General features: G+C 45.1%; 1 protein-coding gene across 1 annotated transcript in view; it reads right to left on the bottom strand.

Moving 5' to 3' along the window:
• Positions 1 to 13,031, bottom strand: part of MTREX (Mtr4 exosome RNA helicase) — a 96,987-nt gene that overhangs the window by 23,455 nt on the left and 60,501 nt on the right. The window contains exon 19 of the mRNA XM_029066383.2: positions 7,432 to 7,560. Coding sequence (XP_028922216.1) covers positions 7,432 to 7,560 — 129 coding nt within the window. The remainder of the gene's footprint in view (positions 1 to 7,431; positions 7,561 to 13,031) is intronic.

The following is a 13,031-nucleotide window of genomic DNA, read 5'->3' as shown; positions in this document are numbered from 1 at the left end:
AAACCTGGCCCGGTCACTTGGACAAGGTTTGCCAAGGAGTGGGAGGAGGGGGAAAAGGGAGGGTGAATGAATCCCCGACAGAAGGGAACTCCCAGAAATTACCTCTCCTCTCTACAAGTACCATCCGTGGAATAAACTCTCGAACTCTCTCCAGCCCTATGCCTTGAGGAATTTTACCTTTTTAATCACCCACAACCTGGATTTCATTTTGACCTAGCCTGGTTTCTTCTAGGCCTCATACTTCCGACTCACAAAAAACACCTATTACTACTCCAACAATAATAGCATGGCTCAGTAGAAAGAGCATGGGCTTGGGAGTCAGAGGTCATGGGTACTAATCCCGACTCCACCACTTATCAGCTGTGTGGACATGGGCAAGCCACTTAACTTCTCTGTGCCTCAGTTCCCTCATCTGTACATTGGGGGTGAAGACTGTGAGCCCCACGTTTGACAACCTAATTCCCTTGTATCTACCCCAGCACTTAGAACAGTGCTTGGCACATAGTAAGCGCTTAACAAATACCAACATTATTATTAATAACAATAACGATGTTATTTGTTAAGCACTATGTGCCAAGCACTAAGCACTTACTCATTGCCAACACTGTACTACATGTGGGGGTGGATACCAGATAATCTGGAATAACCCAGATACTCCTGAAATCACTTTCGTGTCATCTCAGCGAGGGTGGGTGGCCTCGTCAGTTAGTAATTAGGTTGGCTCGTTCCAAGGTGTCAGAAGGGATGAAAACTGCCGAGAGAGGTCTCAGATGCTGCCTCGTCATTCAATCATTGGTTCAATCATATTTATTGGACGCTTAATGTGTGCAAGGCACTGTACTAAGTGCTTGGGAAAGTATAACGGAACAATAAACAGACACATTCCCCACCCACTGACTCGCCAGAGAATCAGAGCACAGGGTAGACCTTCCCCCTTCAGGTTTAAATTCTCCCCCAAGGGATTCCCACCGCCATCTAAAGCTCCCTCAAATAGCCTTCAGAAAAACTTCCACGGGAGGATGAATCCACACCTTCACACCTTCAACCTGGGAAAGGGTTGGGGGACAGGGCTTTCTGTTCCCCTCTTTCCCCTGGAGATGAGTGGGAATGGTCTGGGACCCACTCTCCCTTTCGGTGGAGAAGCGGGTTCGTTTCCTGCGTGCCCACACTTGCACGTGTGCCCACGCTCTCGGGGTTGGGTCCACCCTCCTTTCAGCCTACCCGCAGTGACAGGAGAGTTTACAGCAGCACTTGAGGCCACTGAGAAGTGAATAGAGCACGGGCCTGGGGGGTCAGAAGACACGGGCTCTAATCCCAGCTCCCCCCACTTGCCTGCTGTGTTACCCGCGGCGAATTACTTAACTTCTATGGGCCTCAGTTTCCTCATCTATGTCAAATGGGGTAAAACAGCAGTTCCACCCCCATAGACAGTGAGGCCCAGGTCAGACTGTGTCTGATCTGATTATATTCTCTCTCTCCCCAGCTCTCAGTACCATGCTTGGCACATAGGAAGCATTTAACAAATACCATAGTTATCGTTATTATTATAATTACACACATGAAATTAATCCCACAATCAGAGAAACCTCTATTCACTTTTAAACATAAAAAAAGATGTTACAAACATGCTTAAGCTAGAAAAGCTTTGCTTTTTTAAAAAAAATCCAAGGAAGCAATGAGTTTATAATTTACTGCTGATTTATCTATCAGACTGATTAGCCTTCGATATTCTTCATTTCTGGTACCATTCACTGAACCACAGAATACAAAATGACTATTCATATGAAAAAAACCAACCAAAAATGAGGTTTTGTTTCTTTAATCCTGTTTCACATAACTTCATAATTAAGTACATATGGCCAAAAAAACACTCAAGGGGCACTCAAACGTGCTCAATGCTTTCAAGATGATAACCTGTCAGCAAATATTTAATTGATAGTATCCTGGAGAGTTTTTCTTTTTTAAATAAAGGAACCAACTGTAATTTCCTAAAGGATTGTTTTTTCTATTGCCTTTATTCTACTGGCTCTCTGTGAGACAGTTCCCTATGATTAACGGTTTTATCCTTCGCCTATTTCAAATCACCAATGCTAGCCAACGTTAAGAACTACGAGGTGCACTGGTCTTCCATGAGTAACAAGCAGTACATCTCGAATCTTAAAGCAAAAACCATTCACCCTAATATCTTGCCAGGAAATACTTCTCAAACAGCTAGCAGTGTAGAAATATTTCTCTGAATGAAGCATACATAATCTCCCCCTCCCCAATTCAAAAAAATGGAAAAAGTCCTCTCCTATGAATTTAAAGCTGCTAGGAGAAATTGAGAGAAAGTCACCTAGAACAAAGGCTCTAAAACAACAGTTCACATTTATAATCAATGCCACGATTTGTGGCTGTGCCTTTTAAAAATGATCACTAACGAAAAACTAGCAAATGCTGAAATGCATTGCATTTGAAAGAAGAACTGGTGAATACTCAGTTCTCCCTCCCACTCGGGCAAATGAGAGCTTAGGCAATTTGAAATGGCAGGTGATGGTAGGGAAAACCAGGGCTTCACAAAATCGTATATTGATGTAGCCAGAAGGGTGTAAAGAATATCAAATGTGGATTATTCAAAACTTTCACTGGAAATACTGGAGTTGGTTAGGGTAAGCTGAATTTCATGAATGGTGATGATCCAATGTATTTGTGATTTAAGGTGGGTTGGTTAAGGGTAAGAGCACTTGGCTAAGAATGTGTGGGTTAGGAAGCAGCATATGTGAAAGGGTACAAAAAGCAAGATCTGTTCCACAAGAGGGTTGTGGGATAGAGGAAAGAGGAAAATAGGGGAACTCTGCATTCACTCTCATTATGGGAAGGGAATGTATCTACCAAATCTGTTATACTGTATTCTCCCAAGAGCTTAGTATACTGCTCTGCACACAGGACGCGTTCAATAAATACCACTGATTCACTGATTTACCACACCTCGGCCTCATCTAGTAAAAACAGCAGGGAGTCAGGAAGCCTGGATTCTAATCCTGGCTCTGACCATCGCCTACAGATTTGGGCAAATCTGTCAGATGGGGATTAAATACCTGTCCCCCTTCCCCCTTAAACTGTGAGCACCAACACACCCAATCCGTCAGTTCTACCTTCATGACATCTCTAGAATCCGCCCCTTCTTTTCCATCCGAACTGCCGCCACGCTGATCCAAGCACTTATCACATTCTGGCCTCGACTACTGCATCAGCCTCCTCGCTGATCTTCCTGCCTCCTGTCTCTCCCCTCTCCTTTCGTGCTCAGATCATTTTGCTAAAGCACAGCTCAGTCCATATTTCTCCTCCCCTCAAAATGCCTTGACAGTACGGGGAGCAAAGGTCTGTTGGATTTGAAGGGGGAGAGAGTTCCAGATCAGAGGCAGGATGTGGACGAGGGCTCGGCAGTAATAATAGATGAGATTGAGGTCCAGTGAGTAGGTGGGTTTTAAGGGAGCAAAGTGAGCGTGCTAGGCCGTGGTAGGAAATCGGCAAGGTTGAGATGGGAGGGAGCAAGGTGACTGAGTGCTTTAAAGCCAAGGGTAAGGAGATTCTGTTTGATTGCGGAAGGAGGCGGGTAACCACTGGGGGTCCTTGAGGAGTTGGAAAAATGGTCTGTAGAAAAATGATCTGGGCAACAGAGTGAAGTATGGGCTGGAGTGGGGAGAGACAAGAGGCAGGGAATTCAGCAAGATGACATGCAGTAATCACGGTGGGACAGAAGTGTTTGGATCAACGTCTGGATGGAGAGGAAAGAGGGGATCTTAGGGATGTTGCGATGGGTGAACCGGCAGGCTTTGGTGACAGATTTAATATGTGGATTGAATGAGGAGATGAGTCGAGGATAATGCCCACGGTTACCAGCTTGTGAGATGAGGAGGACGGTGGTGCTGTCTACGGTGATGGTGAAGACAAGGTTTGGGTGGGAAGATGAGTAGTTCTGTTTTAGATGCACTAAGTTTGAGCTGCCGGCGGGACACCCAAGTAGAGACGTCTTGAAGGCAGGAGGAATACAAGACCGCAGAGAAGGGGAAAGATCAGGGCTGGAGATATAGATTTGAATATCATGGGAGCGAATGAGTTCTCCAAAGGAGAGGATGTAGATGGAGAATAAAAGGGGACCCAGAACTGAGTCTTGAGGGACCCCCATAGTAATGGGATGGGAGGCAGGAGGAGCCCGCAAAAGAAATGGAATGAGATTCCAGAGAAATGAGAGGAGAACGAGGACAGGATAGTGTCAGTAAAACCTAAGTTAGATAGTTTCCAGGAGAAGGGGGTGGTCCACAGTGTTGAAGGCAGCTGGGAGGCCGAGGGGAATTAGAATGGAGTAGAGGCCGTTGAACGGGGCACTCAATCTGTTCTCCCCCTCCTACCTTACCTCACTCATTTCCTATTCCGACCCAGCACGCTACATCGCTCCTCTAACGCCAACCGCGTCACTGGACCTCAATCTCATCTATCTCGCCGCCGACCCCTCTCCCACATCCTCCCGCTGGGCTGGAACTCCCTACCCTCTTTATATACCAATGAGAATCGCCCTCCCCATTTTCAAAGCCTAATTAAAATCTCATCTCCTCCAAGAGGCCTTCCCTGACTAAGCCCTCATTTCCCCTGCTCCCTCTCCCTTCTGTGTCACCTTCGCAATTGGATCTGGCCCCTTCAAGCACTTGACAGTCAGGCTGCCCTCAGTCCCACAGCACTTTTTAAAGATCCACAATATATTTATATTAATTTCTGTCTCTCCCTCTACAATGTTAGCTCCTTTGGGCAGGGAGTACTGTTGTACTGTATTCTCCCAAGCCCCTAGAACTGACCTTTACACACATTAAGGACTCCATAAATACCACTGATTGACTGATTCAGTTTTCAGATCATTCACCCAGGAACAGAGAAATTTAGATGAGGCCATTTCCCTTGAACACGATCTGAATTTCATGTACTCCTCTGAGGCAAAGGGAAATAAAAGAATCTTTCAATTTTTAAATTCGTCTATGGTCCAAATCTAATGAACTGCTCCTCAGAAAACCGTCTGCTGTGAGACACTGTAAATTTGCCTACAAAAAGTCCAATTTTGGGAAGTGAGAGTCTGGCTAGAATCAATGCCAATGTGTGACAAATTTCAAATCACTAACAACTATTTTTAAGTCTCACTAATTTTTACTTCTGCACATTTTCCATAAATCCAATTTATCCTTAAGAAAATAATGAAGTGTAAATTAACAGAACCTAATGAGTTTTAATTGAAAGCATTCAGAGGATAGCGGGGCCAACAATTTTCCCTAAAATATAGCTAGTAACAGAAATCCAAATGATCCCCAAATGTTTATTACAACTTATTCGATTTTATTTGAAGCAATATAATTTTAATGAAGTCGGGGCAATAAAAATATGTTTTTTGCTGAAAGCAGATATTTCTCTTATGCGAAAAAAAAATACACTGACCAACCGCATGTAATTCCAAGTTGTCACCTTGCAAAAGCGGTTGATCTCCACGAGAAAAAAACCCATTTTGACCTAATCTGCTGTCAGATATCTCCCTGATTTTCACCTGCCAATCCCATCTCTGATTTTTCAGCTTCTCCGATGATGTGGCTAAAACGCAGCCGATTCCTAGAATTCTAGTTTGTTACATCTTCAACCTCATGTTCTTCCTTAGCTAGGATTACTTCAGCTGGCAAAAGCATCCACTCCGTGCCTTGGCAGGAAGGAGCAGCCAATCCCTCCTCCTAGTGCCATTAACTCTTTCAAAGCACTTGGACACCATTTCGGGTATAACTGCTCCTGAGCGCTAGGCCTTCCCCGGTGGCCCGAAAGAAGTCGTTCACGCTCCCCCGGCACTTTCGGCTGGAATCTAAGCTAAAACAGTTGGCTGCAATAATAAGATTCCTCTTTAAACCAAAGAACAGATACCCGTGGGTTGAGTATTTTAAGGCGGCAATTCATCCGGCCCTCCTACTTTAGTCTGAAGGGAAGCTGCCTGGAAAAATCAAATTCAAGGTCTGAGGGGGGATTTCAGATTCAACTCAGTCTGTTTTTGCAGCTCATCTGCACAACTACCTTAGTGGTGGGAGGGCAATAATAGCATCCCTCTCCCGACTGGTCAGAATGGCCAGAGGGAAAGGTTCGTATTCTCTCTCTCCTCCCCTCTGCCTTTCATCTTGAGGATTGGACGTGAGCCTGGTTCTAGCAGAAACTTGCCAGAAGGAAGGCGGGAGCCCTGGCAGCAACCAGCAACCCACCTTCTTTCAGGCCTCCCTCAGAAGCACGGAAGAGGCATTTTGAAGGGAGAGGGGAATAGCATACACTTCAGTATCACCCTTTTGCAGGCAGTCAACCAGTGGCATTTACTGAGAGGGCTTACGGTGGGCAGAGCACTGTACCGAGTGCTGGGGAGAGTACATCGGAGTTCGTAGACACGTTCTCTGCCCACAGGCAGCTTAAAGTCTAAAGGACAAGTTCCTGCCGATTCTTTTCCCAGAATACTCAGGTCTTCCAACACACGGATTTCTACTCTGCACTCTGAATACGACGTATCCAAAATGGAATCGAGGAACAGTCTTCCGACCACGTAGTTACCTGACTTAAACTGCTAAAATATGGTTAGGGTTGGAGTTAGGGCAGATTTCTCCTTGGGCTCACCTACAGCTAGGATTATTTCAGATGAGAAAGCCTCTGAGTTGGTTCCCTTCAAAGGAAGAATGCATTTGTGTGTGTGACTGTGCTACTGAAATCATTGTGTGATGCATTTGTGCTACCAAAGTCATCAGGGCAGAGTAAGCACGTAATGTCGTAAACAATAAGGCTCTGCAGGCGAGGAAGGTGATGCCAGAAGAAACAGATGAAGCAGTATGGACGAGTGGAAAGAGCACGGGCTGGGAGTCAGACGACCAGGGTTCTAATCCCCGGTTCCACCACCTGCCTGCTGTGTGACATCGGGTAAGTCCCTGAATTTCTCTGTGCCTCAGTTCCTTCACCTGTAAAGTGAGGATGAATGCACCCTCCCTCCCACCAATTTAGTTGGGAGTCCTACATGGAGAACGGGGTCTGTGTCCATCCTGATTAGCTTCTATCTACCCCAGTGCTTAGAACAATGCTTAGAACATAGTTAGCGCTTAACAAATACTATAAAAAAAGAAAAAAAGAAGATATGATTGTGCTGTATGTGTGCGCGCGCGCACTCGGCACGATCCAACGTGGGTGCACAATGCCAGTTTTCTTCACCGTGGAGTTCTCTGGGCGGGTCAGAAACACGGAGCTCACATTACAGGTGATCTGAGCATACAGGATTCCCCTTCTAATAGGAAGTCATACCTCCATCTGCTCGAAGACTACGGAAACGTACCAGGAAATCTGATGCTTGCTAATTTGCAAAACACTTTCTCAAGTCTGACCACCCAAGAGCACAAAACCAACCTGCATTTCTCCCTTCTCATCGGGCTTTGCGGGTTTCGCCGCCTCGGTAGCGGAATTTTTCAAACTCTCCTTACTGCAGTGTAGAAGGACTTCAACCACATACAGAGGATCCAGCTCACCAGAATTAGGCTAGAGGGTGGGGAAAGAAAATGAAAAAACAGTGATATCAGTGAGAAGGGCAATTCTTACAAAATTGGCCAAAGACATGAATAGAAGTGAGTCAGTCACTCAATCGTATTTACTGAATGTTAACTATACTAAGTTCTTGGGAGAGTACAATACAACAATAGACAGACTTATTCCCTGCCCACAAAGAGCTTACAGACTAAAGGGGGAGATAGACATTCACTTATTCATTCAATTATATTTACTAAGCACTTACTGTGTGCAGAGAACTGTATTAAGCGCTTGGGAAAGTACGATACGACCATCAACAGCTCACAACGGGGCTCACAGTCTCAAGTCTAGAGCCTAGGCATAAATGCAAATAAATGATAAAAATATGGTGTAGTGGCCTGGAGTCAGAAGGTTGTGGGTTCTAATCCCGACACCGCCACTTGTCTGCTGGGTGGCACTGGGCAAGTCACTTCACTTTTCTGTGCCTCAGTTACCTCATCTGTAAAATGGGGATTGAGACCGTGAGCTTCACGTGGGACAGGGACTGTGTCCAACCCCATTTGCCTGTATCCACCCAAGGGCTTAGCAGAGTGCCTCGTATATAGTAAGCGCTTAACAGATACGATTATTATGTGGACATAAGTACTGTGGGGCTGGGAGGAGGGTGAATAAAAGTGAGGTTCTGCACCTCCCGGCATCATTCTGTCCCTCGATAATTCTTCGTTTCATGGAACTCCCAGAATGCATGTCATAAAGCCACCGTCCAGGTGGAGTTGTTGCCCTTTCATCCCTGGTGAAATCGGAGCTGGCGCTACCCAGGACTCGGGCTGGGTTCTGCTCCACACTTCTCGATCATTCATCCGTTCCTTCATTCAACTGCATTTCTTGAGCGCTTACTGTGTGCAGAGCACTGTTCTAACCGCTCGGGAGAGTACGCTACAACAATATACAGACAAAACAATGCGGATACTACAGTATACAGACGTATTCCCTGCCCACAGAGAGCTTACGGGCTAGAGATGAGCTTCCAGTCTAGAGGGGATTTTGCACTGTACTCTCCCAAGCGCTTAGTACAGTGCTCTGCACGCAGCAGGCATTGCATAAATACTGCTGATGGATTGAAAACAACCGTCAACTCTTGAAAGGTACGAGTTTAATGAAAGGCTGTACACCCGTTTCCTCAACATTCATGGAAATGCAATATGACACTGTGGATACTTTTAGAATAAAGCAGGGAGAGGGGGGAGAATGATATTAGTAGTCACGTGGGGCTGAACTGTGCAGAGGTATTTCAGCCACGTTTCTCCGCCCCTGACCACAGATGAGAATCGGAGAGCCAACCAACACACCGCTGTTTCAGCTGGAAGACTTGGAGGGCGAGGGGTTTAGGAACAGATTAAAACCACGGCCAAAAGGGTGAACAACAACTGTTCAGTCTTCGCTTCACGCAATACCGAACTTCAAGTGGAATGTAGCCGGGTAGTCGGTCCAGAGAAGCAGCTCTCTTTTTACCGCTGTCAAATGGTATAATCTAATTACCAATTAGGAAAAGATCACTTCTTTCAACATCGTATTTTGTACAACAGGTACTGCTAGCAGCTGTTTCGATTTAAGCTTATAAAAACCGCTCGTTATTAGCCGAACCGCTCTGGACGACGAAATCCATATGCGGCAGAGCCGACTACCGGCCGATCTAAAGGCACGAGGCTAAGTCGACGTTTGGAGCGTACGACCTACCCTGTTGTACTCTCCAAGCGCCGCAAACAGTGGTCTGCACACAGTAAGCGCTCGGTAAATGCCGTCGATAAATGCAAATGCAGCTAAAATTGCGCTTCCTTACTCTGCCTTCCTCGTGTACTTCTATGGCTTGGATTATTTTAGTTGGGAAACGCTATCAGACGGGAAGAAATCTGATCCCTTTGTTCTACTCCAGCAATTAGCACAGAATTCGCGCTAAATACCATAAACATTCAAAACACTGTAAAGGATCGGATACGTGGTGAACACCTGGAATCTTTCTTTGCTTGGGAGAGACCAATGTAACAGAGTTGTTAGACATGTTCCCTGTCCACAAGGAGTTCGGAGTCTAGTGGGGGAAGACAGACATTATTAGAGATAAATTACAGATAAGTGTTGTGGGCCTGAGGAAAGGGTGAATAAAGGGTGCAAATTCAAGTGCAAGGGTAACGTTGGAGGGAGTGGTAAAGAGGACATGAGATTTTAGAAAGGGAAGGGCTCCCTAGAGGAGATGTGCCTTCCAAAAGGATTAAGTTAACAAGACACGGCTTTATTGAGCAAATCGCAATCAGAAGTGCTTTATAAACATGTACTCCCTCAGTTCTTTATAATAGTTAACACTTTTTCTGAAAAATAATTTCATCTCATATCTAAGGATTTGAAAAAAATGAAAAGAGAAGGGACCAAAAAAATCCATCATTCATCATATTGCTTTGAGAAGTAACGTGGCTCAGTGGAAAGAGCCTGGGCTTGGGAGTCAGAGGTCATGGGTTCAAATCCCGGGTCTTGGCACTTGTCAGCTGTGTGACTGTGGGCGAGTCACAACTTCTCTGTGCTTCAGTTACCTCATCTGTAAAATGGGGATTAACTGTGAGCCTCACGCGGGACAACCTGATCACCCTGTATCTACCCCAGCGCTTAGAACAGTGCTCTGCACATAGTAAGCGCTTAACAAATACCAACATTATTATTGACAACAAATTCAACATTTTCAAGAAGTTTTAAACATAGTGGTATCAATACCTTTGAATACTGCATCAGGTTTAGGACTGTTTAGGCAACGTGTCTACCAACTGTTCCGCTGAACTCTCCCAACTGCTTAGTACAGTGCTCTGCACATGGTAAGCGCTCAATAAATAGAAGTGATTGATTGATTAAAACCCAAATCCCTGGTCGCCAGAGTGTGAGAGAGATTGTCAGTCTTCTGCTTTGCTATCCAGAGGGCCTGACACTAGTTTTCATTTTACTTCTTGGTTTCAGGGACTCGTCAAGCTTTGCAGAAAATAATAAGTCACCTCATTTTTGACTGTTGCGCGCCATACTAATTTCAGCCCGTTTTACCCTGACAACCCCAGCTATGCCACATCAGATGAAGTCAAGCTTCACTGCCTTTTCCAAGAGTGATTCGCCCAAGGTCACGCAGCAGACAAGTGGCAGAGACTGGATTAGAACCCAGGTCCTTCTGACTCCCAGGCCTGTGCTCTATCCATTAAGCCACACTGCTTTGAACAGGCATCTTCCTGGCACCCTGACCAAGCCTCAATAAAGGGTTTAAAACATCACATTTACCTAGCTTCAGAGACAATCACACATTCATTCAATCGCATTTACTGAGCGCATACTGTGCGCAAAGTACTGTACTAAGTGTCTGGGAGAGTACGATGTAATAGCAGACACATTTCTGCCCACAACGAGTTCACAATCTAGAGCACAATTGGACAAACACACACATATACAGGAACACATGGAAATATGCTCACACATATCCCAAGACCGGGAGAGAGGTTTCAAAATCCAACAAAAAAACGGGCAAAAACATACACCGTCCTTATATGGTGTATTTGCTTTTGGAAAAGTTGAAAGATAAAGAAACTGCTGCACATGGACATTCCAGCCAAATTTCCTGGGATTTATTCATTTCAGGAAATAAATCCCATGAGATGATTTTCCATTAGTTCATTTTGGGCAAAAATATTCAGCAGCACCAAGAGGAGAAATGGTATCTTAGAAAGGAAATTTTTTTGCCATGCTTAGATGGCAGAGGGGGTCGAGCAATGGGCCTTGGAGTCAGAAGGTCATGGGTTTTAATCTGGGTTCTGCCACCTGTCTGCTGTGTGGCCTTGGGCAAGTCACTTCACTTCTCTGAGCCTTCACAGTCCCATTTTCTAGACCAGAATTAACCCCTTTTATGTTCTAGGAGATGTTTCGCCACCCTACTATCTCTCTCTTCTCTTTCTCACTGATCACCATGGTTCGGGAGGCTCCCTACTGTTTGAGTGTGATACTGTAGACCGTGCCCAACTACCTAACAGCTCTTTGCTTTTAATGTTACTGGTGGGACTGCCCTATCTATCACGGCACTCTATGAAATGGTTCATCAGTCAAACAAAAATGTTACCGCCAAGTTCTCTTGAGCTTCAATTTTTAAGATTAAATTAAAACAGAATCTAAAAAATAAATTTGGTTGACAACTTAATTATAAGCTTAAGCTAGTAACTCCATTCCGTACCTACAAGGCCTATTTCTCAGTCACACAAACCAACTACATGAGTTTATCCTGCTTCTCTCACGGGAAGCAGCGTGGCTCAGCGGAAAGAGCCCGGGCTTGGGAGTCAGAGGTCATGGGTTCGACTCCCGGCTCTGCCACTTGTCAGCTGTGTGACTGTGGGCAAGTCACTTCACTTCTCTGTGCCTCAGTTACCTCACTGTAAAATGGGGATTAACTGTGAGCCTCACTTGGGACAACCTGATTACCCTGCATCTACCCCAGCGCTCAGAACAGTGCTCTGCACATAGTAAGCAATTAACAAATACCAACATTATTATTATTAGTCTCTCCTCCTGGAGCTATGTCGACTAATTACCCAGTGCCCGAATGCTCTTCTGAATATTTGCAATGTACTAAATGACTAGTCCATAACAGGCTGATCCCTTACACCCTACTAAAAACATCGTAAGAGACCGACACCCCTACACTCCCCATTTTCAATGCCCTACTAAAATCACAACTCCTCCAGAAAGCCTTCCTTGATTGAACTCTCAACACCCCACCCCACTTTCCCTCCAATCCACACAGTGGACCTATGCAGTTGACTCTTCACCCCCCCAAGCACCTTGGAATTCAATCCACCCCCTGACATTGCAGTATTCAGGTACCTAATCTTTAAACTCCGTTGCATCCACCTGCTATTTATTTTGGTGTCTCTCTCGCCTGCTGGACTGCAAGATCCTGTATAAAATTCTACTGCATTATTCCAAGTGCTCTGCACAGAGAAAGAGCTAAATAAATATGCTAATTAATAAATTAGAGCTAATTAGTAAATCGATTCGAAACATCAAGTCGACACCTTGAAAATCACTTACAAGTTTTTTTTGCTTTTTTTTCAAAAAAGTATTTGCTTAGCGCTTACTATGTGTCAGAAACTGTAATAAGTGTGGGGTTGTAGTAATAATAATAATAATGGCATTTGTTACACACTTACTATGTGCAAAGCACTGTTCTAAGTGCTGGGAAGTATACAAAGTGATCAGGCTGTCCCACGTGAGGCTCACAGTCTTAATCCCCATTTTACAGATGGGGTAACTGAGGCCCAGAGAGGTTAGGTGACTTGACCAAAATCACACAGCTGACAATTGGCTGAGCTGGGATTTGAGCCCATGACCTCTGACTCCCAAGCCCGGGCTCTTTCCACTGAGCCACGCTGCTTCAGAGATGAGCTAATTGGGTTGGACACAGTCCATGTCCC

This window comes from Ornithorhynchus anatinus, chromosome 1, assembly GCF_004115215.2.
Source record: "Ornithorhynchus anatinus isolate Pmale09 chromosome 1, mOrnAna1.pri.v4, whole genome shotgun sequence".
NCBI lineage: Eukaryota > Metazoa > Chordata > Mammalia > Monotremata > Ornithorhynchidae > Ornithorhynchus > Ornithorhynchus anatinus.
The sequence above is the reverse complement of the archived record's forward strand: the minus strand, read 5'-3'. Positions and strand labels throughout refer to the sequence as shown.